Source organism: Aythya fuligula, chromosome 1, assembly GCF_009819795.1.
Source record: "Aythya fuligula isolate bAytFul2 chromosome 1, bAytFul2.pri, whole genome shotgun sequence".
In the NCBI taxonomy this organism is placed as follows: Eukaryota; Metazoa; Chordata; class Aves; order Anseriformes; family Anatidae; genus Aythya; species Aythya fuligula.
In genome coordinates this window covers 114,685,825-114,712,173 of record NC_045559.1, presented here as the reverse complement: position 1 = coordinate 114,712,173, position 26,349 = coordinate 114,685,825, and the positions used below count along the sequence as shown (strand labels likewise).

At 40.7% G+C, this 26,349-nt stretch overlaps 1 protein-coding gene across 7 annotated transcripts in view; it reads left to right on the top strand.

The window, feature by feature from the left end:
- The window catches only part of PRDM15 (PR/SET domain 15), a 33,998-nt gene extending 22,050 nt beyond the window's left edge, over positions 1-11,948 (top strand). For 6 of the 7 annotated variants that reach the window (XM_032195332.1, XM_032195340.1, XM_032195364.1 and 3 more), the window contains 12 exons: positions 79-173; positions 1,251-1,382; positions 2,314-2,448; positions 4,429-4,592; positions 5,022-5,101; positions 5,702-5,821; positions 6,601-6,732; positions 7,165-7,248; positions 7,365-7,540; positions 9,384-9,464; positions 9,860-10,072; positions 10,553-11,948. In XM_032195332.1, the coding sequence (XP_032051223.1) occupies positions 79-173; positions 1,251-1,382; positions 2,314-2,448; positions 4,429-4,592; positions 5,022-5,101; positions 5,702-5,821; positions 6,601-6,732; positions 7,165-7,248; positions 7,365-7,540; positions 9,384-9,464; positions 9,860-10,072; positions 10,553-11,029 (1,889 nt within the window). In that variant the 3' untranslated portion in view covers positions 11,030-11,948. The remainder of the gene's footprint in view (positions 1-78; positions 174-1,250; positions 1,383-2,313; positions 2,449-4,428; positions 4,593-5,021; positions 5,102-5,701; positions 5,822-6,600; positions 6,733-7,164; positions 7,249-7,364; positions 7,541-9,383; positions 9,465-9,859; positions 10,073-10,552) is intronic. The other variant, XM_032195356.1, reaches the window with a different exon arrangement.
- Positions 11,949-26,349: the final 14,401 nt, after the last annotated feature.

Genomic DNA, 26,349 nt, shown 5'->3' with positions numbered 1-26,349 from the left:
GAGGGCATGCAGATTGGAGTGGAAAACCATGGTTTATTTTTTTTGTTTTGTTTTTTTGATGGGGACTGTTCTGTTAAGGGGTGAGGCGTGTGAAACGAGAAGACTTTGAACACAGCACGGAAAACATGGTTCGCTACAAGAAGGAGCCTTCGGGATGCCCTGTGTGTGGGAAGGTAGGCTTCTTCGCCAGCGTGTGCCCCGTGAAGCTCTGTGTTGTAGCTCCAAGAACACTCCAAGGGTATGCTGTGCCTCAACCCAGCGCTTCTGAATGAATTATCGTGGCGTAGCAAGTTACCACCCATGTATTAAACCACAGTAACTGTCTACCTGAATAGACACTTAGCCTGCCAAAAGCTTTTAGGTAAATGACGTTTACTAAGGTATCTGCCAAATCAGATTACCTCGCAGCTCAGACAGGCATGCGGTCAGTTAGCAGCGAGTCCTGGGGCCCAGCCAAGGTGTTTGTTGCTCTTTCAGCTGCGTCAGCTCCATTATATGTCCAAGCACACTGTGTCTAGAGACACTGAGAGCTCTTATGGCAAAAATAAAAGCTAAAATTAAGTTCAGACTAGAATTTCTTCAGGACATGTAAGAAAACATAGAGTGTTACTTGGCCACTGTGTCTGTCAGTGAGATCCCTTGGCATACACTACTTAGCATAAAGTTTTTCTGCCAGAATGTGAACAGCTAGAATTGACTGTGTGCATTGGAAATCATTTTCTATTAGAATTCAAAGTGAACTCATTGTGTGACCATGCTGCTGTTGTGTTTGGGAGCTAGTGGTCACGATCTGAAGTCGCTGTTGTCACCAGTACGAATATTGTGGGTTTAACTAGTGATTCAATAGATGTTTAATGATTTGTGGTGCTAGATGTGCTCAAGCAACTGTTAATTTGGTCTGTAGGCCCTTATTTTGGATTATTTCAATACATGAAGCATCAATGAAGATAGATTTTTGTAAGTATCTTTTTACAGATAGAGGCAACGTTACCTTATGTAATTCTGCTCCATCTTTTTTGGAAGCCCACCTCTGACAAGCAGGCAATTTCAGTCAGTTCTTTGAAACTGTTTATGTGTATTTTGCTGTGTCGACAGTTTCTGGGGTAGTCTGCTGAGTTCCTACATGTTTCTGGCCAGAATGAATAATATGGGATAGTAAATATGTTCTGAGCAGTCCGTTGGATAACTTATAAAGAATTGTACTCCTGCTGGATGTGATACAAAAGCCCATCCTTCTTCTTTTGTCTTAGGTATTTTCATGCAGAAGCAATATGAACAAACACCTTTTAACACATGGAGACAAGAAGTACACCTGTGAAATCTGTGGGCGTAAATTTTTCAGGGTGGATGTGCTGAGAGATCATATTCACGTCCATTTTAAGGTATTGCGTTAATATTTTAGTAGGAAAGGCCTGTTATTTAGCAAGCATTAATAAGCACATCAGTAAATATGTTCAGACTGCTACAGCCACGTGTTCATACTGGCGACACAAGAGTGATTGTGTACCCTATGCAGTGATGTTTCTACGGCAGCCTAGCAAGTGTCGTGTTCTGCTTTACCCATGGCTCTGCTGTGTTCCACAGGTGGACTGCTACAGAGCACGTGGACTATCATGTTTAAAGTTATTGCAGGTACCACTGCAGAACGCTGTTCTGAACATAATGCAAATGCACTTCTTCGACCTTGGGTGAATCATAGAGGTTGCTCAGTTTAAGGCAGGGAGAATAACAACTCGTTTAAGAGGAGGACTGCTAACAGATGCATTGTTCCAGCAAACAAACCAGAAAAGTAATTGAATCATGGTGATTGTGATTCTCTTGCATATGCCAGCATAACTGGCTGTGCACTCAGTTCCTAACCTGGTTTAATCAGAATGACCCAAATCATGTTAAAATAGAAAAAAAAATAAAATAAAAACACCACTACTACTAGTGCCTAATCAGACACTGATTGTTTTGACATAACTGGGTTAGCACAAAATTGAAAGGAATTGTATCACTCATGCTTATAAAGACGCTTATTTGGTTGTAATACTGAACCAGTTGGGTATCTTTTTACATTCGAGTTCCTTTCATATACAAAAAATGGAGTACTATCTGTTCAGATAAACAGTTGTTCCTTGTTTAATCATGAACAGAGGGACTTTGTTTACCTGAACTGAGTGAAGTGGGAGGATATTTTAAATAATATTACAGCAGTTAATGTGAAGCAGTCAGGGTGGCAAAAAAGAAAAAGAGAAAAAAAGCTGTCAATCTGTTACCTTTTCACATAGGTGTTTATTAAAACAGAATATTCTTTCTTACCCTACACAGGATATAGCACTAATGGACGATCACCAGAGGGAAGAATTCATTGGTAAAATTGGAATCTCATCAGAGGAAAACGATGACAACTCTGATGAAAGTGCAGATTCTGAGCCTCACAAGTATAGCTGCAAAAGGTGCCAGGTAGCTTTAAATACATTCAAATTAATTTGATGGGCGGGAGGAGGGGGAAGGAGTGGAGATATTTATAAATTTTTCAGTTTTAAGTAACACTGAGGCCAGTTCACAGGTCTTCTCTTCTCTGTAGTGCTTGTTACCTCTATTCTAGGAAGTGATCTTATTCCGTAAGACATCAGGTGGTGTTCTGTAAGGCAAATGCTAAATACTTAAAAAGATAAATACATAAATATACACTTCCCTCTGTGTAAGGCAGCAAGCAAGCAAAACTGGAGGAAGAAACAGTAAAGGAATATTAAAATTTTATGCTATCTTTTAATTATACGCAAATTAAAGTTGTTGTGGCATTTCTGAATGACACCAACCACAATTTGATTAATTTTGACAAGATCAGATGTCCTCTAGTCGGTATCCAGTCTGGAGGATTACCACCATTGTTAATGTTCAGCATGACTGCTTATTCTTGGCCTATTCTGTTACTAACAGGATGGTTCTGCTGGCACAGACTTTACTCACTTGTCAGTGAACAGAGGAAGACTCTTTCAGTCTCTTATTGCATGGCTTTTGCCATTTAGTAAAGAAATAATGAGGAAGAATGGGATCCTTAAGCCCCATTTGGATTCTGTACAGTAACTGGGGGAGCACGCAGTGCTGAGGTGGGGGGGGATGCAAAATGAATCAGTGACAACAGCAAAACTGGGCAAACTGGCAGTGGGACAGGAGAACCTTGGTAGTTAAGCCACTGACTTGGCCTCTGGAAATCAGACTTTATGTCACAGTCTACTCTTAATGTGATGAAAGTGCTTAGGCTATCTTCGTCTCATTTTAAAAACTCAGAGATATTAATACATCATTTTTCTATACTTATCTGCAAACCGTTTTTAAATGCAAACTTATTTTAAGCTTATGTCAGTAAGCATAAGAAGATGTGGTATCACAGCAGTTAATCATGCACTTGCTTTCAATGTGGTAATTATAATGTCTGGCGCTTAATGGGTACATAAACTGCACAAAAATGTGTGCTTCTAAATGTGGGAAATTATGCCATTCAAATTAGAAAGCTCTTTCTGGAAGCTTTGTTTGTTTGTTTGTTTTCAGCACTTTTTTTAAGTGTCTGTGAAGTAAGAAACCATGTAAGGCAGTGGGAAATGAGTGTTACCTGTGATGAGATGGGGAGGCTCTTTTTGGCTGAAAATTTACACATTCTTAAGGGATTCCACATATATATAAGTGTTAGTGAAATACGCCTTCTGAGGATATCTGTCTTTATTTTTTCCTTTTCCCAAAGGACATCTTCACCAAGCTATGCAGTACTGTCAGTTATACCCTGAGTCATTCCAAAATCAGAGCAAAAGATCATGTCATGGCACTTCGCCCTGATATATGGGAGCATATGTGTATATGCAAGGTCACTTAGCCCAGGTCAAGCACCTGGCTGTCATAGCTGTAGTGCTTCCAGGGCCTGAGCTGGAATTGCTGCTCTGCAAATGCCTGGAAACATCAACTCTTCTTGCTCTGCAAAGGGAGAGCTTACTATATCTGTAGAGTCCAAAAGACATTTCTCTCCATCTCTGACGTCCTTGGTTCAACAGCTAGTGGAGGTTAGATGTGGCTCTTTTCAAGTCTGCTCGTCAGTGCACAGATAATTGCAGGTCCTCTACTTGTGCAGTGTAAGAAGCACGACTTCTGTCCAAAACTGAGCGAACTGTTCTGTTCTTCTGCACTTCTGCCCTCTGTCAGCAAGAAGCCAGAGATACCATCTCAAGCTAGTTTTCCAAGTGAGTTAACCGATGTCCTGTAGCAGCGTGCTTGTAATGGCCAAACAGGTTCAGGCCTGAATCTAGCTTTCCCAGAATTTTCACCTGGTGATACGCACGGTATTTCCGACTAGTAGCTCTGGCTTGAGATCCCAGTAACGCAGTATGAAATCATTGCTGTTCCTAAGGACATTTTTCCCCTTTCATTCACTATTGGTTCATTCCACAGTTAACTTTCGGCCGAGGGAAGGAGTACCTGAAGCATATAATGGATGTGCACAAGGAGAAAGGCTATGGCTGTAGCATTTGTAATCGACGGTTCGCTTTGAAGGCAACTTACCATGCACACATGGTCATTCATCGGGAGAACCTGCCTGATCCTAATGTGCAGAAGTAAGACGACTTATTGGACTGATACGAGGAGCTATCTTGAAGTCACAGTGGCTCTGCCATCTGACGATTTTAGAGAATTGGGTTGTACTAAAAGACCAGAAACTAATGGGTGTTATAATGTTGATCAAAAGTTCAAAATGCATTATATATCACTGCCAATTCACTTAAAATGATTAGTCAACAGTTACCCAGTTTGGGCTTTATAAACAATAAATCTATGGTTTTAATAAGAGTGTTTTAAAAATACATAATTTGAGGGCATAGCAATGCCTTCAGCAAACCTAGAGTTTCTAAGGCTCATTTTTAAAATGCATTTATGTTTCAAGGAACTTTTCTAGTAGTTAGTATTACCAAACACACTGGCAAAGATGCCTGAAAACCATCTCTGTCTCAGGAAAAGCTTGACAGTTTTGGTCTCTCTGGTTTCAGATACATCCATCCATGTGAAATCTGTGGAAGGATTTTTAACAGTATAGGGAATCTGGAAAGACATAAGCTTATACATACAGGTAAAAATGTTGTGTTTCTTTATCATTCTCAGTATTACAAAGAAATTTCTGTTGCCAATGCCTGCCTTATTTTTTTTCAGGGAGAAATAAGTTACGGGTTTTTACTGTAAGTTACAATAAGATAAATGATATATTTATGCTTTTAAGGTAGACCAGTTTTCTAAAACAGATAGTGTTAATGAAGATGTTTGGTCAAGGCACACAATCCAGATCTTAGTTAATATAATGCAGGATTCATCTGCTAAAATCCTAATTCTGTGTTCCGTTCTTCCTCAAATTCTTCTCCATGTCACCTTCTCACCATTACACAGGCTGAAAACTGCTATTGCAAAATCATTTTTAACAGCTCATTATTATTTCATGCTATGCAGTATTTTCCTACCTCAGGCTTTCTTTTTGTAGATCTCGCACAAAAAGCCAGCTTTTTTCTCTCTCTAATGTCTCCTAATTCAGTTTGGGCTACAATATGCATGAAAGATATGGCTGTCAACACAGGTGGACTGTTGCCTTCTAATTCACCAGTTTAATCAGGTTTTAGGAGATGCACATTTTTCATTAACATTTTTTTTGTTTATGTTGTCTTTTAAATTTATTTTTAAGGTGTAAAAAGTCATGCTTGTGAGCAATGTGGCAAATCATTTGCTAGGAAAGACATGTTAAAAGAACACATGCGGGTCCATGATAATATCCGAGAATACTTGTGTGCAGAATGTGGCAAAGGTATGTCTGATGCCTTGTTTTCCATTAACTGTGATACTGAATAGCAGGTGAATATCTGAATTAAAATGACTTCCATTATTCTAATGACTTAGAATATTGGGAAGGTACTCAGAATGTAAATTCTTTATTTTTGAGTGTTGGAAACTGTATTCATTAGGAGCCTTACGCGTATATTAAACACTCCTAATTTTACTATCTGGCTCCACGACCTGTAAGACACTTCTGATGTCAATGAAATTTGCCTCTGTTCTGTTAGGTTGAGGTGTGCTTGCCTGAGTGAATTCCACTGCATTTCCAGTTCCAAAGTGAATAAAAGTTGTTTTGGTTTGTTTGTTTGCTGTTTGATTTTTCATTCTAGACTGTTTTCAGACTTAAGAATTAGTAATTTCTCTTTTTAAGAGCTTTAAGAGTCAAAGTTGCTTTGAACTTTTGAATTACCTGAGCTATAACTTGAACCATAATTGAACTGGCATATTAGCGGAAGGCAGTAAGTCTGACATCCCTAAGGATGTTTTATCTTTGCTTCTCCCTGCTGTTTTGCTTCTTCCGCATGGTTCTTCAGATGTTTTTCCAGAGCTTTTGCCTGGAACTAAAATAATAATGTTAATGTGCACTGCTACCTAAACAATTAAAAACACTGAATAGCAGATACACAGCAGGTATCAACTTAGAGCTATTGGCTAACAAATGTGTTAGGTCATCCTGAGTTCCCTTCTGAAGGTGGGAGAATGGAGAAAATCATCATACTGTGCTTTTAGCTGTGTCTTTTTACCTCATAGGAATGAAGACAAAACATGCGCTTCGTCACCACATGAAGCTTCACAAAGGGATTAAAGAATACGAGTGCAAGGAATGTCACCGGAAATTTGCACAGAAAGTCAACATGCTGAAGCATTACAAAAGACACACAGGTGAGGTCCCTAAGGATGTACAAAAGCTGCACTGATTCAGCTAAATGAATTTAACATTATTAAAAGAAATATGCATGTTGTGCTTTTTGAAAAGTGAGGTTTTGGTCAGTCAAGACCACCTATTATACAGTTAAGACGTGTTTGGTTGCTTGCATCTTTCCATTTTTTAAGGGTGGTTGGTTTAGTCTAGGATAGACGTAGTGTTGCTTTTGTTTTAAATTAGTCTCTGGTTTCCTATTTCACAAATGAAAATGTTATTTTCTGATTTATTTTCTGACTGGTACGGTTGCATGGCTTAATGAAAATAGCTGGTGAAACTGGACTTCTTTTATTTGTTTGTCTGTGGGGTGGAGTGTTTTGTTAATACAAGATTCAGAATTGTCTCAGATGCCTTAGATCATTATTGCTCTTACGCTAAATGTACTCTTACAGGAATCAAAGATTTTATGTGTGAGCTCTGTGGGAAGACTTTTAGTGAGAGAAATACGATGGAGACTCATAAGCTAATTCATACAGGTAAATCCTCTAAAATACAGTAATAGAAGACTAGAGCTTAACTTTTCTCCTAGTTCTCATATGATACTCATCTTTGGGGGCTGTTGCTAACAGCTTTTCGTTCCATTTGCCACCAGTAGGAAAACAGTGGACGTGTTCAGTCTGTGATAAGAAGTATGTCACTGATTACATGCTCCAGAAGCACATACAGCTCACTCATGATAAGGTGGAAGCCCAGAGCTGTCAGCTGTGTGGGACAAAGGTTTCCACCAGAGCATCCATGAGTCGACACATGAGGCGTAAACATCCAGAGGTGAGTTAGTTTGGCAGGTAGATTATGGAATGGTTTGGTTTGTGACTTTTCTTTTTCTTTAGAAAACTTCATGACCTTCAGTGACTTGAAGGGAATTCCTCTCCCATCACCCCCACCCGCATACCTTTTTTTTTCCTGTTCTCTTTTGGTGCCACCTTTAAGGTTAAGGATAAACTAAGATCAGCTCAGGTAGTATCTGTTAAGCATGCACTTAGCCAAATCGGCTGTTTTGTTATGTTTCAGTAGTAAACGTACCTGATTGTCACTCCCTAAAAATGAAGTTCTTCTGATAACTTAAATCCCTTTTCTTTTTTTTTTTTCCCCTCAGCTTAAATGCATATTTCTTTTCATGTTTTGTCTTCATCTACTAGTGACCGTAATCGATTCTTTTTTTCCCCATTGTGTTCTCCATATTTAGAAGTGATCTGAAAGAAGTGGTGAATAGAGATGATGGCAGTATCTGCTGCTGATGTAGAATGATTCTTAGTACTAAAAGTGAATGTTGACTGCAGAGAATTTGGATTAGAGGGATGTTTTGTCTGGCCGTAATGGGGCTTTTACTTTGTTCTAAATTTATGAATAGATATTGTATTTTTTCTCAGCATTTATTGTTTAGGTTGACTAAGGCTTCTCCTCTCCCTTTGAGGTTTTATTTTACAAGCAGTTTATCATCAGCATTGCTTTGGATTGAACTATTCCTTCCCTGTCATCATGATGAAAAGTAGGCAGTCAACAAAAAGCTTTGTTTATTGATCTTTGGTTTAAAAATGCAGCAATCTAGAGGGCAATTTGTTTCTGCTCTTTGATAAGCTGAGAAGTATAGATTTTGCTGAAAATAAGGGAATAGGACACAGTTAATATATTTATAAATATATTTATAAATATGTAAGTGGTGGTCAATGGCTCTATGTCCAGTTGGAGGCCGGTGACAAGTGGTGTCCCTCAGGGGTCCGTCCTGGGACCGGGGCTGTTTAATACCTTTATTAATGGCACGGACAGTGGGATTGAGTGCAAATTCAGCAAGTTTGCAGATGACACCAAGCTGAGTGGTGCAGTCGATACAACAGAAGGAAGGGATGCCATTTAAAGGGTCCTGAACAAGGTTGAGAAGTGGGCCCACGTGAACTGAATGAGATTCAACAAGTCGAAGTACAGGGTGCTGCACCTGGGACGGGGCAATCCCAGACAGGAGCACAGACTGGGAGAAGAAAGGTGATCAAGGGGCTGGAGCACCTCTCCTATGAAGAAAGGCTGAGAGAACTGGGGATGTTCAGCCTGGAGAAGAGAAAGCTCAAGGGGAGACCTCAATGCAGCCTCTCAGTACTTAAAGGGGGCTTATAAAAAAGTTGGAGAGCAACTCTTTGTTCAGTCAGATAACGACAGGAAAGGGGGAATGGATTTAAACTAAAAGAGGGTAGGTTTACATTACATATAAGGATGAAATTCTTCTCTGTGAGGGCGGAGAGGCGCTGGCACAGGCTGCCCAGAGAAGCTGTGGATGCCCTATCCCTGGAGGTGCTCAAGGCCAGGCTGGATGGGGCTGTGGGCAGCCTGGGCTGGGGGGAGGTGTCCCTGCTCATGGCAGGGGGGTGGAACTGGATGGTCTTTAAGGTCCCTTCTGACCCAAACCAGTCTGTGGTTCTGTGCCGTATGATGAAGGCTACTTTAAAAAAAAAAAAAAAAAAAAAAAGCTGTGGGTAAATGCATTATATTAAATGGTAAGTGCAAAATGTTAGATTACACCATTTTTGCTTTGTGACAGGATTTATCAAGGCTGTGCTGTATTGTTTGGCTGTGGTCTGTTCTGCTGCTGTTCACCAGGCTGATACCTCTTTGTCCACAGATTCTTTCAGTGCGGATTGATGATTTAGAGCAGCTGCCAGAGACTACTACCATTGATGCCTCCTCAATTGGGATTGTTCAGGTAAATTGCTGAATTCGTATGGCAACAAGGTGTCAGGCCTGCTGGAGGGTGAATTGGGGATGTCAATTTTTTGTTACGTGTCATAGCCAATTGTGGGCTGGTAGGCAAGGAATATGTTTTTTAGAGAACCAGCCCCAGCTTAATCTGTGGCATGCTGTGTTATAAGACATAGCAGCATAAGCAGATGCAAGTTGTTGATTTGTTTCATTATATAATGTGCTCATAACATTGAGGTAATTAGAGCATGAGTTCTCATTCTCTGAAAACAAGTTTTTGCTAAAGTTTGATCCTTTGCTTGAGGATCGACAGTAAAACAACTTCAGGTGATAGTGTCTTACTTGGAACTTCATCAAGTCATTTTGCTTAGTGTTTTGTTTGGAAATTCATCACTCCAGCCAGAATTAGCCTTGGAACAGAGCGAACTACCAGAAGGGAAACAGCATATGAAAGCTCCTAAACGTGGCCAGAAACGGAAGCAAAAGTCAGGTGAGGAGGAGGAAGCTCAAGTGCCTGAGGACCCTGCCTTCAGTGAATACACAGAGAAGGAAGCTCAATTCACAGGAAATGTTGGAGATGAGACTAATTCAGCTGTACAGAGTATTCAGCAGGTAAAGCTCCAGTAGAAGGGTGATGGGCTGCTGGCATTGCTTAGGGGGATAAACTACTTTACTAATAGCAAACACAGAAGAGCAATCAGAACATTTAGGGGTATTTTAATAAACTGCAGTAATACAAACATAAATAAGAATTAAAAAGAAAAAAAATATCAGGCCAGACCATTCCTCATATCTATTTTTATTTCCTTTGGCGTTACCATCTCCTTGTCTGCCAGTCTGCTAACTGGCTGAAGCTGTGACTACAGGTGTGACAGCTAATTTGGCTGAAGGTTTTGAAGATTACATATGCCCTCCCCCATTATCTCCTTACTTCTACACTTGGAAGTTGTTCCATTCCAGCTTTCTATATTCCCCTCTATCTGTATGACTTCTTTTGCTGGCAGCAGCAATGTAGGAGTCCATCAGCACTCAGTTGTTTTGTTCTTCATGCCAGATATTTGACGGTCAGGTTACCTTTCTGTTTTTCCTCAGGTGGTGGTGACCCTTGGCGACCCCAGTGTCACAGCCCCGTCCAGTTCCGTCGGGCTGACAAACATCACCGTTACCCCCATTACGACGGCAGCTGGCACCCAGTTCACAAACCTCCAGCCGGTGGCAGTGGGCCACCTGGCTGCGCCCGAGCGCCAGCTGCAGCTGGACAACTCCATTCTCACCGTCACGTTCGACACCGTCAGTGGCTCCGCCATGCTGCACAACCGCCAGAATGACATTCAGATCCAGCCGCAGCCGGAGGCCGCCAACCCGCAGTCTGTGGCCCACTTTATAAACCTGACCACCTTGGTGAACTCCATTGCTCCTCTGGGGAACCAGATAACAGAACAGCATCCTCTGACGTGGAGGTCGGTGCCTCAGACTGATGTCTTGCAGCCCCAGGCGCAGCCAACGCCACAGCAGTCAGGACAGCAACAGGTTCAAACAGAGCAACAGCAACAGATGTATAGCTACTAATTTATACTTCGAGAAGGTGAAATGGACAGTACTTACAGACAAAAACTCACAGACATTTGGAAAATTTCTAATAGGATTGTTTGCTGGATACCAAACAGATGGGAAAATGTTTATACAATGAAATGTAAGCTGAAATTGGCGTAGCACCCTGCAACACCCTAATTTTGAGATTCTCGTATCGTCTCTAGACCTTGCACTGTCTTTCAAAAAAGCAAAAAAAAAAAAAAAGAAAAATCAATCTCACCATAAATTTAGCGCCCCCTTGCACTGTGTATTTTGTGCAGAAAGATTGAGATTTGACAGGAGCATCGTAATATATTCTAACCAAAGCAGGGAAATCCTAAAAAATATGGCACTGGTGATTTAGAAAACCCTTTCAGCCGTAACATGTCACTTACTTCTCTCCAGTCTGGAAATTATATATGAAGACCTTGTTGAGAGTAAGCTGGAGTGCACTTCTGGCCAGCTGGCAGAGACTGAAATGTAAACACAAATGGGCAAAACAATAATTGTTTTCTTTCTTCTTTAGGTCTTGTATCTAACAATGTTGGTAAAGTAGGTGGAGGTTGGGGGTGGGGATGAACGTGGTGTGGAAGAAAATATACCAATTTCACAAAGTGTTTTAATTTAGTGATGGGAAAAGCCCTGTACCCGTAACACAGTGTTAGTGCTACTCGAATCACATAGCTGGTCTAATGCTAAGGCAACTTTGATGGTCTTGTAGTCAAGTTTGAATCAAACCAGTTACGAACTGAGACAAGAATGTGATACAGTTTTATGTAATTATTCAAAACTGCTCTTTCAGTTTTGCTTTTAGCTACTAGGCCCGAAGAGCAATTGGTCCCCTTTGATCAAGTGCAGGATGTGAATTTTTTTCAATTAGCCTTCTTTCATCGTGTAATAAACATTTGAGAAAGCATTCTTTATATATATATACATATATATATATATATAGCCTTTGTACTTTACTGTGCATTCCTGGTGAATATTTGTGTGAAGAACATTGTTATCAATACGATGCATTAAGTTCCACATCCTCGTATTGCCCTTTCTCGCAGAAATAATGTATGGATTCTATTTCTTCAGTTTCCAAAATTCATTGCCACATCCAAGGTTGTATGAAATGCAAGACAAAAGAATATCTAACACGTATTCTGCCACGTGGAGGCAGTGTGCCCTAGTGTATAATGATGGGCAAGGTTTGCATGAATATTGGGGATATAAATAGAGGGTTGGGCCAAATACATTACTGCTGATACTACACTTTCATTCCATTCTCCATACATTGATGTGTAGTCTGGACTTTCGCATGTCAAGGAGACAGTTTCTTTCCCACAGAGCAAAAGCAGCTGCTATCAAAAAGGAATAAACTAAAAACAAACAAACAAAAAGTTGCTGCCTGGAATCCTGAAAGGCAAATTTGTCCTGCCAGCTACAGTTGAAGAACAAGTTCCCTTGGGGCTGCAAACTGAGCCACAGAACCATACTAAAGATTTCTGCTGGGTTTAACAGTGAAGATGGATGGTTGTAAAAATCCTGTCTGTGCCTATCATACTTATGAAAATGTTCTATGTATTAGCAAAACTATGAGTAGGAATGAGTTTGTCTTTGAAAGTCGGTATTAACATGGACTACCTGACCCCTAAAGAATGCCTTATAATCTCTGCAGCAAATCCTTCCAAAGTATAAATGACTGGAAATTAAAGATAACCTCCCGTGGCTTTCTTGGTGCTGGAGCAACAGCCAGAGTCTCACTATGTCTCAAAACCTAATTGCAATGGGACATGGCAATAAGAGAGGAGTTCCTGGTGAAAGATGTACCAGAGGAATAGAGCTACTTTTCTGTAAATGTCAACAAGTCCTGAACTGTCTTTATGGGAGATGCCTACATTGGAGGGAACAAGGATGTGTATCAGAAACATCTTTTACCAGTGTGGAAAAGAAATAATTTTCTGTTCCCTAGTCTCTCATTTTCCCCAGTTCTTTTCAAACAGCACTCTGTGATTCTGTAAGTTTTTTTAGCCTCCCACCGTCCCAAGAATTAGAGTTTGATGTCCCTCTATCATACAGATTATTCCACCACTGGCTTGGGCCAGATAAGTTTCTCAGCTATCCTCCCCATGAGTGCTTCCCCTTCATGTCCATTGATCAAGAGGACTCTAGGTTTTATTTATAAATCGTATTATGTACTTGAAACTTTTTACAACTTTTTTAACCTTTTTTTTTTTTCCTGTGTTCAGTGCCTAATTAATAAAGGCACGTTATATTTTGACAGGGTGACTGAAAAAAAAAATAGGAAAGCAAATGCAGAGGTCTGGGATCAAGTTACTGTGGTAAATAAGATAGCTGACATCTAAAGAAAATATGCGTATGTATACAAACAAGGAGGGTTGCAGTGCTGCAGATAGAGTTTCTGGAAGATTAGTTTTTTGTCTAGACACATGTATGTGGTGATTAACCTTTTAAGTAGGGAGGAAAAGACTTTTTGCCTCAGTTGCACATTGAGTGCATCTGCTCAATATTAATACCACGGACGTTTGCATTCAGGGTACATTGAATCAACCAGAGCCACTTTAACAACTAGTAATCGCCTGACTGTTTGATAAGAATGGTGTCTGCAGGTGATCGCCTGTTGCAGAGATCTCTCTGACAGCACGAAGCCCCTTTGTCCTGTGTGTGTGATCCTCAGGTGTTCTGTGCTCTCATGCTGACTCTCATCCCTCCTGCTCTTCCTGGCCCACAGAATCTGGCCCAAGCAAGTCAGCATCTTGCCCTTCTGATAACAATTGATCCTAACTAATTAAGTATCTAACTAATTAACTATCCCCAAAAACTTAAATGATCTGCTTCAGGAGATAAAAATGAAGCTCACTGGAAGGAAGGGCTTTGAGGAGGCCAGGCAATTGAAAGTTCTCAGAACCTGCCAGAAGGCTCCTTTTAAAAATGATCTTGACTTTCCCTGCAACCCTTGCTGTGGTGTCTCATCATCTCAGTGTGATTTTATTACTAATATTATTAACATCTCTATGAGAACAAATCTGTATCTTGGGTGTGCTGCAACACGGAAAACTCCAAAACAATTTTTTGGAGAAGCTGGAAATCGATTCCTTTTCAGACAGAACTTACCTTGGAGAACTAGTGAATGCCAGCTGCTCTCCCAGCTAAGCCTTTTTCAGACAAATACCAAAGTTATACTGATGCTGTTTCTACCTGCACAACAAATAAAAATATGTAAGGGATGTGCAATCTAGATTTCATTTGCCAATTTGTTACTAGCCTTTTCATCTATAGCATATGAAGGTTACATTTTTTCAGCCGTGTGTTGGAGATTTTGCATAACAACTGTTTGGTAACAAACTGGAAATATTTTGAGCCAAAGGAGCGATGTTGTGTAGTGTCGTGTATTGTCATTGTTTATTGCTGAGACTATTATTTAATTGAATGCTGTCTGTGGCACATGGGCTCTGAAGTAAAGGAGCTACGAGGTACAGAACTTTTCCTCTACTAGTGTTTTTATTTTTGGTTCTCAATGTATCAAACTTTTTTTTTTTTTCTTTAAATCAGGTAGACTTGCTTCAAAAGCAGTAAGATCCTGTAGTTATCCATAGAACTTTGTGCACCTCAAAATATGTGGGAATATGGGGTAGCATCCTAAAATGTTTATTCTACAGCTTGTTGCTGTACAATAACAGAAAACAGAGGAGATTGCATCCTTCTCAGCTATGGTTGAAGATGAGTTCTCTCTGGAAAACCAACTGTATTGTGCCATTACACTCTAAAATTAAACTTTTCTTTTGAGATGTGCCAGTAGCAAAAGTATTTTGCAGAAACCTACCCGTCAGTTTCCTACCTGTCTAAACAGCTAAGTATCTGTACCTTTTTTGTTGTTCCAGAAAGTGTTTGAAATTACCAGCTGGATAGCAGCTGAATTTATTTCTGGAACTGAATTTTCTGTCAGTTTGTCAGAGGAATTTACCAGAGTTCTGTACACAAAAAGATGCTTCAATTCCTCACCTGGAAGACTGAATGGAAACAATGCCACGCATCTAAACGACAGTCTTATAAAAACTGTGGGTATTACAAGAAAATGGAGAGGGAAAATAGCTTTGTAAGTGGGGTTTTGTGAATTCTTTTTCAGTAATGGTATTCCCTTGACACTGTTTAGACTATTTAAAGTAATGCTCTCTCTCCTCTTAATTACTTTAGGCCTTACATTTGTTACTGTTATAGGCATACCTGTTGGAAAATCCTTAACCCTTTGTGTTTTTGGCATGCCCATTCATGGCTGTTGTGAGTGTGCTGGCCTGATCTGGCGTAAAGGGAGGAGGAAACTTACTGGAGGAGGGTCCCACCAATCTGCACCACAACCCACAGCAAAGCTCTGCTCTCAGTAGTTTTGGACAAAGACAGTACAGCTGAGTGACTGCATCTGTGAGATTAGCTGCCAAGGTTTGTATTTACACAGGGGCTTTTGCCCTGTAGCAAATCCAAAGCATCATGTTGGCAACGGGACAACAAAAAAAAAGGCGTTTCCATCACGTTTGTCATCAACTCAGAGTGATTTTCTTCAGTGCTGAGATGCTACTACCGTGTTCACACTGTACATGGGAAGAAGCTGTCAAATTTTCTTGATTAAAACTGTTATAACACTTTTAAGAAGCCACAGTTACTTCCCAATGCAGTGCAACAGTGGTTGGAAAATACTTTTTTTTTTTTTTTTCCCTAAAAAGCTTTGAGAAAGCTGTTTTGGATTTCTTTTCCCTCCTGGGTCCCAAAGTGCTACTCTGCACGTGCAGTGCTGACAGTTGCAAAACGCAGAGGTCGACTCAAACAAATTCAGCGCACAGAGCCCTGCTGATGGCTGACACTGGATCGTTTTCTAGGAGAGGCCAAGCTCACCGCTGCTAATCTGACCTTCCTAACAGCTAAGCTGAAAGGGGCAGAAGGGGCGTCCTTTGAGAGGGGCAGGGGAAGCCAAGACTCCTCCAAGCGACCTCAGTGTCTCGCTCCTGGAGTCAGGATTTCATCAGCATTTGTAGTGTGGTGCTGTCGTCTTTCTGTCTTACCCATTTCAAGAAAAAAGATTCAAAGCTGGGGAAAAAGAGGCAACGAAATACATTGGATATACAACTTTTTTAATAATAATAATAATAAACCAAACAAGAAAAACAAAACAAAACAAAACAAAACAAACAAACAAACAAAAAAAAAAACAGAGAACACATACTTAACCTGCTATACAGAACTGTGTGGTAAGATATGGTGGATGCTGTCCTGTTAACTAAATATTAGTTATTACGTTAAGATGCTTTTTTTTTTTTTTTTTTTTTTTTTCTAGCAGAACCTATACTGTTAAGCGTAGAGGGGAAAGTGGTAGCGTGTACTTAGTTTATCATACATTAACTTCAAAGGTAAAGCACACTCAGTGCGTTATATGCAGCAACATGCGGGCCGCAAAGTGTAAGATGCACAAATGATAAGAGTGTATAGCAGGTCTACATTTCATCACTTCTGGAAAGAGCTTGTGGGCAGCATTTTCTCAAGCCTGAACGTCCTTTCTCACGCACAGAAGAGACCTGCTCCGTCCTGTACGTGCTATCTGCATGCAAGTCTGACGTAGGAGCATCACGGAGGGGATGATATTAGAATAAAGAGGGGTGCTTTACAACCAAATTGCAAAACAACAACAACAAAAAATCAAATGAGCACATTAAAGGGAAGGGTGGGGAAGTTCCTACCCCCGCTCTTTGTTGTGCCAAGGAGAGGGGGATAGAAAGGAACGGCTCTCAAATCTGCTATATGGGCTGTGCTGTGGATAGGTTAAAAAAAAAATACAGTAACTGCATATGGGAGCTTTTCTTCCACACACACACCTGTGTTAAGACCATGGTCTGAGCTTTCAAAGGAATAAAGACCTTTGCCTGCCATACAAATGGCACCTGTACCCAGGGGCCCACGTGACAACAGAGAATTCGGGATGTGTTTTCAGAGTAATTATGGATACATACGTCAGGTGTTTGGATAAAGGGGGGTTCTTCAGGGAGCTGTCTTAAAAAGTAAAGAATAGTTCCTTTATTGTCCTCCTGCGAAGTCTGAACAGAAGCAAACAGATTTTTGCTGTGGAACAGTGGAATCTGTGACAAAACACCATTTATAAAGACGGAAAAGAGAAGAGCTCAGATTGCATAATCAAAGAGGAAAAAAAAAAAAAAAAAAGAGAAACTTTGTCCTGGAGGCAAATGCACCTACTTCTCATTCACTCTCCTCCCTTTTCCACTACTTTTCCCATGAAATACATGCAAATCCCAACACGCAGCAAGTTCTCCTCCAGGCACGATATACTTGTGTGGTTATGCAAGTCAGAAGTGGGTTGAATAGCGAGAGATACGGGGCGCTCCTGGCTGAGCAGCCGTGGAGAGGAGCGCTGCTGCCTTTACCGCTGCTAGAAAATAACCCGGTCACCCCTGAGCGCGCTTCCAGTGAGAGGATCACTGCTGTTCTCATTACATGGCGTGCACATTTCCTGGTGATTTTGTTAATTTTAGTTAACTTCGTCTTCTCGCTGTATTGGCGGTGCTTCTGAGTCTACACAGTGGAGAAAATAAATGAATAAATAGATAAATAAATAAAGGGCGTGAGCGTTTTATCAGAAGGAAGAGTGGCTTCAGGGGGAGGTCAAGCACAGCGGGCGCCTGCTGTTACCGACCAGCGCCCCCAGGACATCACACACCCGGCTGCTGCCCTTCCTCACCCACTCGTGGGCTGGGGCGACCCCAAACCCGGCCCCGGCCCCGAGGGACCCTGAGGGGATCCTGAGAGGCCATGAGGGTGCCGTGACGGGACCAAATCCCCCCCCCCCGCCATCTCCACCCTAACGTGGAGGCGCCTCCTGCGCAGGCGCGCCCCGGCCCGCCTCAAGGTGGTGGCGGTTGCGGCCGTTGGGCGGGCGTGAGGCGAGCCCTGGCCGCCTATGGCGGGGGCTGAGGGGACAGCGAGAGCTCCCTGCCGGGGCTGTGCCTCGGGTCCTTCGGGCAGGGTGCTGCGGGCACCGGCCCTGGCCCGATAGAGGAACCGTCCCTGTGAGAATTTTGTGGCAGTGATGCTCATTTCAGCGTTTGGAGTAACTTTGTTGAAGTACTCGACGGTGAAATCTTGCAGGTTACTTTAACAGTGTCTACCTAACACCACAGAGTTGACGCGCTGACTCCTGCGTGTTTTTCCACTGGCACGCTCTATATTTTTAACTAGCATTACGTTACTACCTGACTTCTCAGCAGTCGACTCAGTAGCAGCAGCAGTGGGGGCACAGGCAGGCTTTTATACTGATGCTTTAGGCTATTGGAAACCATCCGTCTTCCAGATTTGTATGTGCTGATAAGGGATGATACGAACCTCCTCCCACCTGCTTGTTGCCATCCTCCTCCCAGAGTTTGACTGGGTTTTTGTCTGGAAGATGTTTTACAGTGCTTCTGTGGAGTTAAATTATGGTAGCGGATGTTTGGGACGCTGATCATAGGGCTCCAGCTGTATGGCTGTAAGGAAAATGTCACAACGGGGGGCTTCTGGCAAGGTGTAAATGTTTGCAAAATGTGGCCACAGATTCCTAAAATAAAGTGCCCAGTAATCAAAGAAAAAAAAAAATAACATTTATGTCATTCAGGAACCTGTAATCTTAACTGCCGTTTTTACAAGGGAAATCTACAAAAATGTGATACAGTAACTAAAACTTCTCTGTACTGCTAAAAATTGTAGGCGATGGCCCCTGGAAGCAAATTTAAGAACTCTGAAATGATATTGCCATGTGAATGGGAAGAATGCCTCTTTGTAGGAAAATGCATGGAGGAGTTTTGTGATCACGTTGCAGGACACTTGAAAGAGTATCTACAGCACCCCCTGGAAACAGCAGGTGACTTTTGTTTCATGTCACACAAATCGTGTTGCAGTACTGAAGATTATTTTCTAGGTTAGAAAGTAATACTGACTTCAGTTTACACAGACCTTCATAGCTTCCCAAGGACTTAGCTGCCCAAAGCCCTTAGATGAAGATTTACAGTTGCTTTTTATTTGAGATCTGATTGTCTTGGATCTTTGTTTCTATTGATAGCTGTTATTAAAATGGAAAGAGACTGGAGAGGTGATCTGGGAACTTCTGCTGTGGGTTTTTCTAAGGTTAGGTCCTCTGCAGGTGGAATTGTCTAAAACAGATTTTAGAGAATTACTTTTGAATGGCAGAGTGCTTCCCTTTCAGGCAACCGGCCTGGTGCTTCTGAATTCCAGGTTTGAAGTAGCAGTCTTATGAATCTTAATAGAAAAACAGAAACTTTTATTGTTCGTATGGTGTTTGCCTTGTTTGGTTACAAACACCAGTGCTGTTTTATGACCGGTGTTGTATTTTACATCTTTTTAATGGTACTAAGTGTACTTAAAAGGAAAACAAAAAATCTGATTCTGCAGAAAATTATAGGCAGTCCCTGTGGATGTAATAGCAATAATATACTAGACTTGTTAATATAACTATTTTGGCTCTCGTGTATCCTGCTCTTTATTCTTAACACTGTAATCAAGCGTAATTACAGGTGTAGACATTTTAATTAAAGGTGAATGAGTTTTAATTAAAGGTGAAAAAAGTAGAATTGAACCAACATTAACAATGTCTGTGTGACCTAAACCAGAGAGTACCATAGTATATACCTAAGAAAAATACAAATTTTTACAAAATTTTCCTGTTGAATCTGTTAAGCGCCTTTCTGTAAAAAGTTGTGTTTGAAGGTACAAAGCACTCGAGTAGTGCTACAGCTTTAAGATAGTGGAAAATCTGTTTGCCACTGAGATTTGTAAGTTTTCCCTACCACATTATCAGCAGATAGCAATTACCAGCATCCCTGATAAGGCTACTTACAGATGGTGGGGTTATTGCAAATGTAAGTGCTGTTGGTGTTCTCGCTGTTGCAGCAACGCCTGCAGGTTTCATGCAGAGTTGTGTAAAATGTTGTTACTTCTTTCTTGTGTTTAGAGCATTACCGGTGTTGGTGGAGAAACTGTGAATTTGGGGCAAAAGATCCCAGAGAGCTGATAACACACGTCAATTTTCACAGTTACCACACCAAACTGAAATTCGTGGGCTCTCGGTTACGGGCATTGCACCGCGACTTGCCAGCATGTTTGCTGACCAGCCGTAGCTGGCATCAGTTACCACAGACCTCGGAGGAGTTTGTCTGCAATTGGGAGAACTGTAATGTAAGTTGTGTATGTTGAGATATTACTGACTTTTCTGATTTCCTAACTTTACCTTTGGATTTGACTCACTACTAGGATTTTTTGCTCAAACTTACCTCTGTACAAGGCTTCCCACTACCCTCATAAATTAGATCTGGGGGGTATTATGGTAGCACTCACAAAAATGTAAACAAGATACTTGTATAGCATCTATGACTTCAAATTTTCTTTCTCTTTATGGTGACTAAAATTTTCGTGCTTTAAGAGCATACATGCAAAACTGTAATATACCCAGTTGAATGTTAAATTAATCAATTTGGTAGCTTCTAGAGAGGTCCAGAGAGCTTATCATTTATCTAAAGAAAAGCGTCAGAATATCTGATGTTTCCTTGGTCAGTTTGAAATGTTGTTTTTTGCTTTTGGTTGTTGTTGTTGTTTTTAATTTTTGACTGGAACAGAAATCAAATGCTTGCAATAGGCTTTTCATACAAGTCTCACATTCAAATGTGGCCAGGATTGGTTTGACCTAAAAATGGGCTGTATCTTGACCACTTTGTGGTATCCTGTACTAAAGAAAATGATTATCCATTCAGTTCCAGCTGTGCTATTTGTGCATCACATGAACCAAGATGATTAACAGCTGCTATATTATTTTTTTTTGAGAATGTTAATGTTAACATAGTGCTGCATGTGCTCTTCTGTTTCTTAGAAGTGTTTGCTCCTGATCAGAAGTGGTTTCACACGGATGTGATATTATAGGGTGATATTATAGGGAAGCACTTTTCCCTGTCCCTGTTGGACTCAGAAGCTCAGCTGTTATTCCTGGCCAGTGAGCGTTACCTTTGCATCTGTAGATGTGATGCCTTGCAGAAGAGCTTTTCATACCGCCCCCTTCTGTGTAGCTGTTGCACAAATTAGTTTTTAGACAGCTCATCTACACTACTTCTGTCTCTGAGATGAGATAAATTGCCGCTGTGTATCTATCCAATCTACATTACTTTTTGTCACGTTGTATGAGTTTTTTATTTAATTTTACTTAAATGATATAATTGAAACCAAAGTGATACTGGAGAACAAGATACACCTGAAATGAGTTGTGCCATGGGAAAAAAAAATGTAAAACTAGACAGTTTTGTAAACCTTATATGGGTAAGTCTGATGTAGGCTTAGTAACATCAAACTACAAATCCAAACAAAAACTCTGTTTTTGAAAGGCCTTTCATCCTGTTACCTTCTGTCTCCCAGGGCCCTCCAATGACGCATGGGTTATCATCCTTAAATCCTTATCTATGACTTTTTCATATCAAAGTTGTGTTAAATTTAAATTTATGACATAAATTACGCTGTTTGATGTTACAAACAAGAGCTAATGAGGATGAAAATATGTCCATGCAAGAGACTGTCAGACTGGTGGTGCTTTATATACATGCTGTATCCCTCACGTACACCACACTGTTGAATTAGAGTAAGTGTAATGTTGGAATGAAAATGTTTTTGTTTCCTGGTGGTAGTTATAGTCCATGCTTTGTTTTGCTAACCTTCTCCTTACTAAGTATAAGGTTATTTCTAGTTTCCTCTTAACGTTTCAATTTACAGATGGTTTATGCCAGAGCATATGTAAAGGGTGAGTGTCTGGTCAGGCGTATGTTATTGTTGGACAGAATGCCCAGAAATATCCATTTGGCTCTTTTGGCTTTGAGTTTAGAATACCTACACCCAAAAAATGCTTTGATATCTCTCTTTGACTTTTTTTTTTTCCTTTATATAAGGAATGACAAAATCTGCGAGCAAAGTTTATAGGGAGAGGTAATTCTGTTGTCAGTCAATCTGTGAGAAATTCTCCCTCTGTAAGTAAGCTTTTACTCACTATTGGATTAAGCATGGAAATACCCCCCGTCTCTTCTTTTCAAAGCTGTGTGCCTGAGCATATAATACAGAGCATTATTTATGATAACTTTGGGATGGTTTGCATAGTTTGATTACAAACTATTACAAACAAATGTTATTTCCGTTGTGCCTCCTAGCTTGTAGGAGTCATATTTCTAACAGTAGTTATTTTAAGGTATCAATACTTTTTAATACGTACTAATCAGCCTTTATTTGCACAATGCAACAATTGGTCCATGTACTTTAAAAAATGAAGTTAAGAAAAACTTCCAAGCCCTCTAAAGTTTGATTTTACTGCATCTGTCAGTAAACACAGTCCTTGAAAAGCACACTTAAAAAAAAGAAAAATCTTCGTGTTCATCAATTTCATGTTCTGTTTTTCGTTTCTGTAAGCGGGCGCTTGTGTCTGATGGACTCCTTTAGTCCATAGCATTTTGCTAAATCTTTTTATACATGTTTTTTCAAGTTCAAACTATGTTGTGAATTTTATTAATTAAAAGAATGTTTCCCAACTTAGTAGGCAGGCTAGACTAGACCCAGGAGGTGGGGTAGGGCGCACTGCGAAGGAGAACTGTGAGGGCAGGGAAAGCTGCTTACATTTCCCACCCTCCTGCAAATATGTTCCCACAGTTATGAATATAATTCTCTTTGAAAATCGGCTATACAGCTTCCCCCGACTGTTGCGGTGCCTCCTACCGTGTCAGATTCTGGTTCCCCAAAGGTAAAGCTCCTAATTGCGGCAACAGCCCCCAAAACTTCTCTCCTCCTCTATGTACAAATAAAGAAATGCTCAAGAAAGTTCCGGGGAAAGACTCACAGAGATGGTGCCAATAAATAACAGCGGGTTTCACCCCTCTATGGTCACTGTGATGAGGAAGTGAAGAGGCTTTCCATTGCCGTCGAGCTTAATCCCTTTAGTTGATTCACCTTAATATGCCTGCATGTTTTCATATACACAGGACCTTGGATTTCTCAGATCATGTTTCAAGCCCTTCAGAGGAAATAAGGCTTGTCTTCCCTGAGGAGCTATTGTGAAATACATTGGAGTACGAATTAAAAATGCAGCAGTTCGCCTGCATTAACTCCTCATGTGAATGCTCTGTTCTGCACAAATAACGCCTTTTAACAGCTTAGCTTAATCCACTCTCCTAAGATTAGGATCATTAAAAACATAATACTAAGTGAATAGTTTTTCATTTACATATTTTTCCTAAAAAGATAAATCTCTTTCAATCTGAATCAACTGCACATTATCTGCAGTGGCAATACCAGCATAAGGAGGGTTTTTTTCCCCCCATTTCCTCTCCCTAGCATTTAAAGCCAGATCAATTCAGATCAATCAGATTCTGTTTAATGCCAGATCTGTTTAATGCCTTGTCCCAATTCAATGTGTAGCCTCACAAAACGGGGCTAGTGCAACGGGGAGGTTAAGGGGTTACGTTATTGGGAAATGAGAGAGGGATACTTTAAGTTGCCACTGAGGACAGTCTGCAGCTGGATGATGCCCTTTGTGACTTTAAGAAGGTGCAGCATGCAGTGTGCTCTCACTGCAGGTGTGGATTTTTGTGGACTGAGGAAGAGGCTAATTAAAGTCGAGTTGCCCCTTGTCACACACACCGACTGGTGGAGCGCTCTATCTATAACACTTAATTCAGTCTAATCATCATGCAGCTTTCCTATTTCCTTCATAGCCTTCCCGTGAGCAGGTAGAAGTGAAGAATGGGTAGCATTCCCTCAATTAAGCTAGACAGGCTTCAACTACGTGATGGTAGGTCCAAATTCAGGTTTTGTGGTGGATACTGCCGAATGTTCTACATTTTTGTAATGATGTAATTTTCTTTCTGTTGGCGTGAGTTAATTAAATGTTACTGCAATATTTACTGATGTCTGGTTTCTAAAAGCACTTAATTCTATGGTCCTGTCAACTGATTTCCTGCCAAAACTGTATTAACTTCTCCGTGCTTTTTTTTTGTTGTTAGGTTGCTTTCAATAATCCAGAGTGGTTCTATCAACATGTTGCTCATCATGCCTATGCTACTGAGGAAAAAACTGTTACAGATCAGAAGAAAGCTGTTTATTGTCACTGGAAAGGTAGTTCATATAAAAACTTAATTGCAAAAAATAGTTTCTCTGCAGTGTTTCTTATAAAATTAACTGAGTGTTACGTATTGCATAGGACATTATAAAACCTTCAGATTTTCTTTTACCTAAAATAGTTGCAGAACACTTTTATTTTATAGCATCCATGATTTAAATAGAATAGTTCATGTCATCCATGGGACCAAATGCATTCAGCTCCCAACTAGAGTAAGCTGAGAAATGCCAGTACTGACCAGGGCTGGGTTTCTTCATAATTCAGTCTGTGAATGTCAGTTTGTATACCATTCAAAGAGACTTTTCAATTATATTCTACCACTCAGGACCAGGAATGTTTCCCTCACGATAACCTTTGATGAGCTTACTCTCTGCTCACTCTCACCTGTCTCTTCAAATCAAGGGAAGCACACCTATTGTCATTCTAGTTTTTCTCAACTCACTCTGTGGTGAGAAAGAGCATTTCTAATGCATTGTCTATGTTGCTAGCTACCTCTCGTGTTAAAATTATCGTCATGGCTTCAAAGCAGATGTTCTGCCCTTGGCTCTGTTGTAGAAGCCACATTCCATTGACACTCTTTCATAGCAGATGCCTTTATTGTTTGAGTAAGAACAAAAGTATGGACTGCCATCTGATGTACATGCCATTCAGCTTCAGACCTACAAAGTGTATGAGCAGAGCCTCCCAAGAAGAGAAGGCTTTCTGCTCAAGAATAAAGAGACTATTTGTTGGACCCTGGTCCTGGAGCAGATTCATTCTGTTTGCTTTAAACCTGGCAATTTAACATGTATCAACAAAGTACTGGTTTGACTGGAATCCTCTTTATATCTAACTTATATCCTCTTTATATCTAACCCCCCACATACAAGTCTTTTCAATTTATTAAAGTTACTTTTTGGATTAGGTATTCACTGTGGTGATGGCCAAATCCACTCCGTGGATGCAAGGCAACATCATCCCTTTCCATCATGAGAACAGATGCACATTTTTTTTTTTTGGCTGGGGAACTCAGGAACTCACTCCAGTTTCCTGATAGTGTAAAATCTGTAGTTCTTAGAGGAAAATAAAATCACATATCTGTGTGATCATAGCTTTCAAAAAAATATCATCTTATTAGAACAGCTGAAAGGATTTGCCGGAATCTATGGCATGAATAACAGAATGGGTAAAGGGAAGTGTGAAAGAAAAGGAATACAACACCTTCAAATATGTTGAAGAAATGCCCTGCTGCTAGGAACAGTGAAATCTGTTCTCCGTGTTTGTGGAAGAAATGATGTGAAGTAATGAGCTTCAGCTGTAACAAGAGAGGTGCAAGTAGGAAGTTAGGAAAGTCATTTTAAAGGAGGATATTAAAGTACTGTAGCAGTTGCCTCTTGAACTCATGGAAGTTCTGTGTCACTCAGGAACTGAAAAGACCTCGTCTGAGACCAAGATCCTGCCTCAGAAAAATATATACATATATCCTGGGTGTTGTGGGGTCTATATTAGTCTGTGATCTGGACATTCAGGGTGGTGATTAACTTTTGAGAGCAGCATGCAGAATCATAATGTCCAGGAAGTGAAAGACAAATTTTCATTCCAAACCCCAAACTTAAGAAACACACACAGGCAAGTGAGGTCTCATCTCCAGTTGGCGTGGAACACGGCCAAGCCAGGAAGCTCATTCAGCAAGTCCGAGGCAGGGGCAGTGAGGTGCAAGGCCCCGCACAGCATCCCTACAGTGCACGTACATGCAGGTCCCAAGACAGAAAACTCAGTGTGCATGAGTGGAGGTTTCTTGCTGCTCTCTCTCTCAACTTAGCTGTTTTTGTGGAATTGTCATCGAAGGATGTGCAGCATCACCATATTAGAGCAGACCTGACCAGAAGTATTCTGTACTCAGTAAAGATGAAGGAGACACTGATGATCCTATTTCCTCGTTGTAGGAAGGGTGAGGTTATGGTTTCCTTTGTCTTTTAATGAAGGGTCTAGGGCTTTGCCCTTTGCTAAATATGGTAATCTGAAGCTCAGAGGTTCTTTCCAGGAAGTTGTCTCTATTCTACTGCCTGGTTTGGATGTGGGTTGTTATCAAGACTATGGCATTGTTGTTCTATTAGAGGCAAAGTCCCCATGAGTAGTAAAA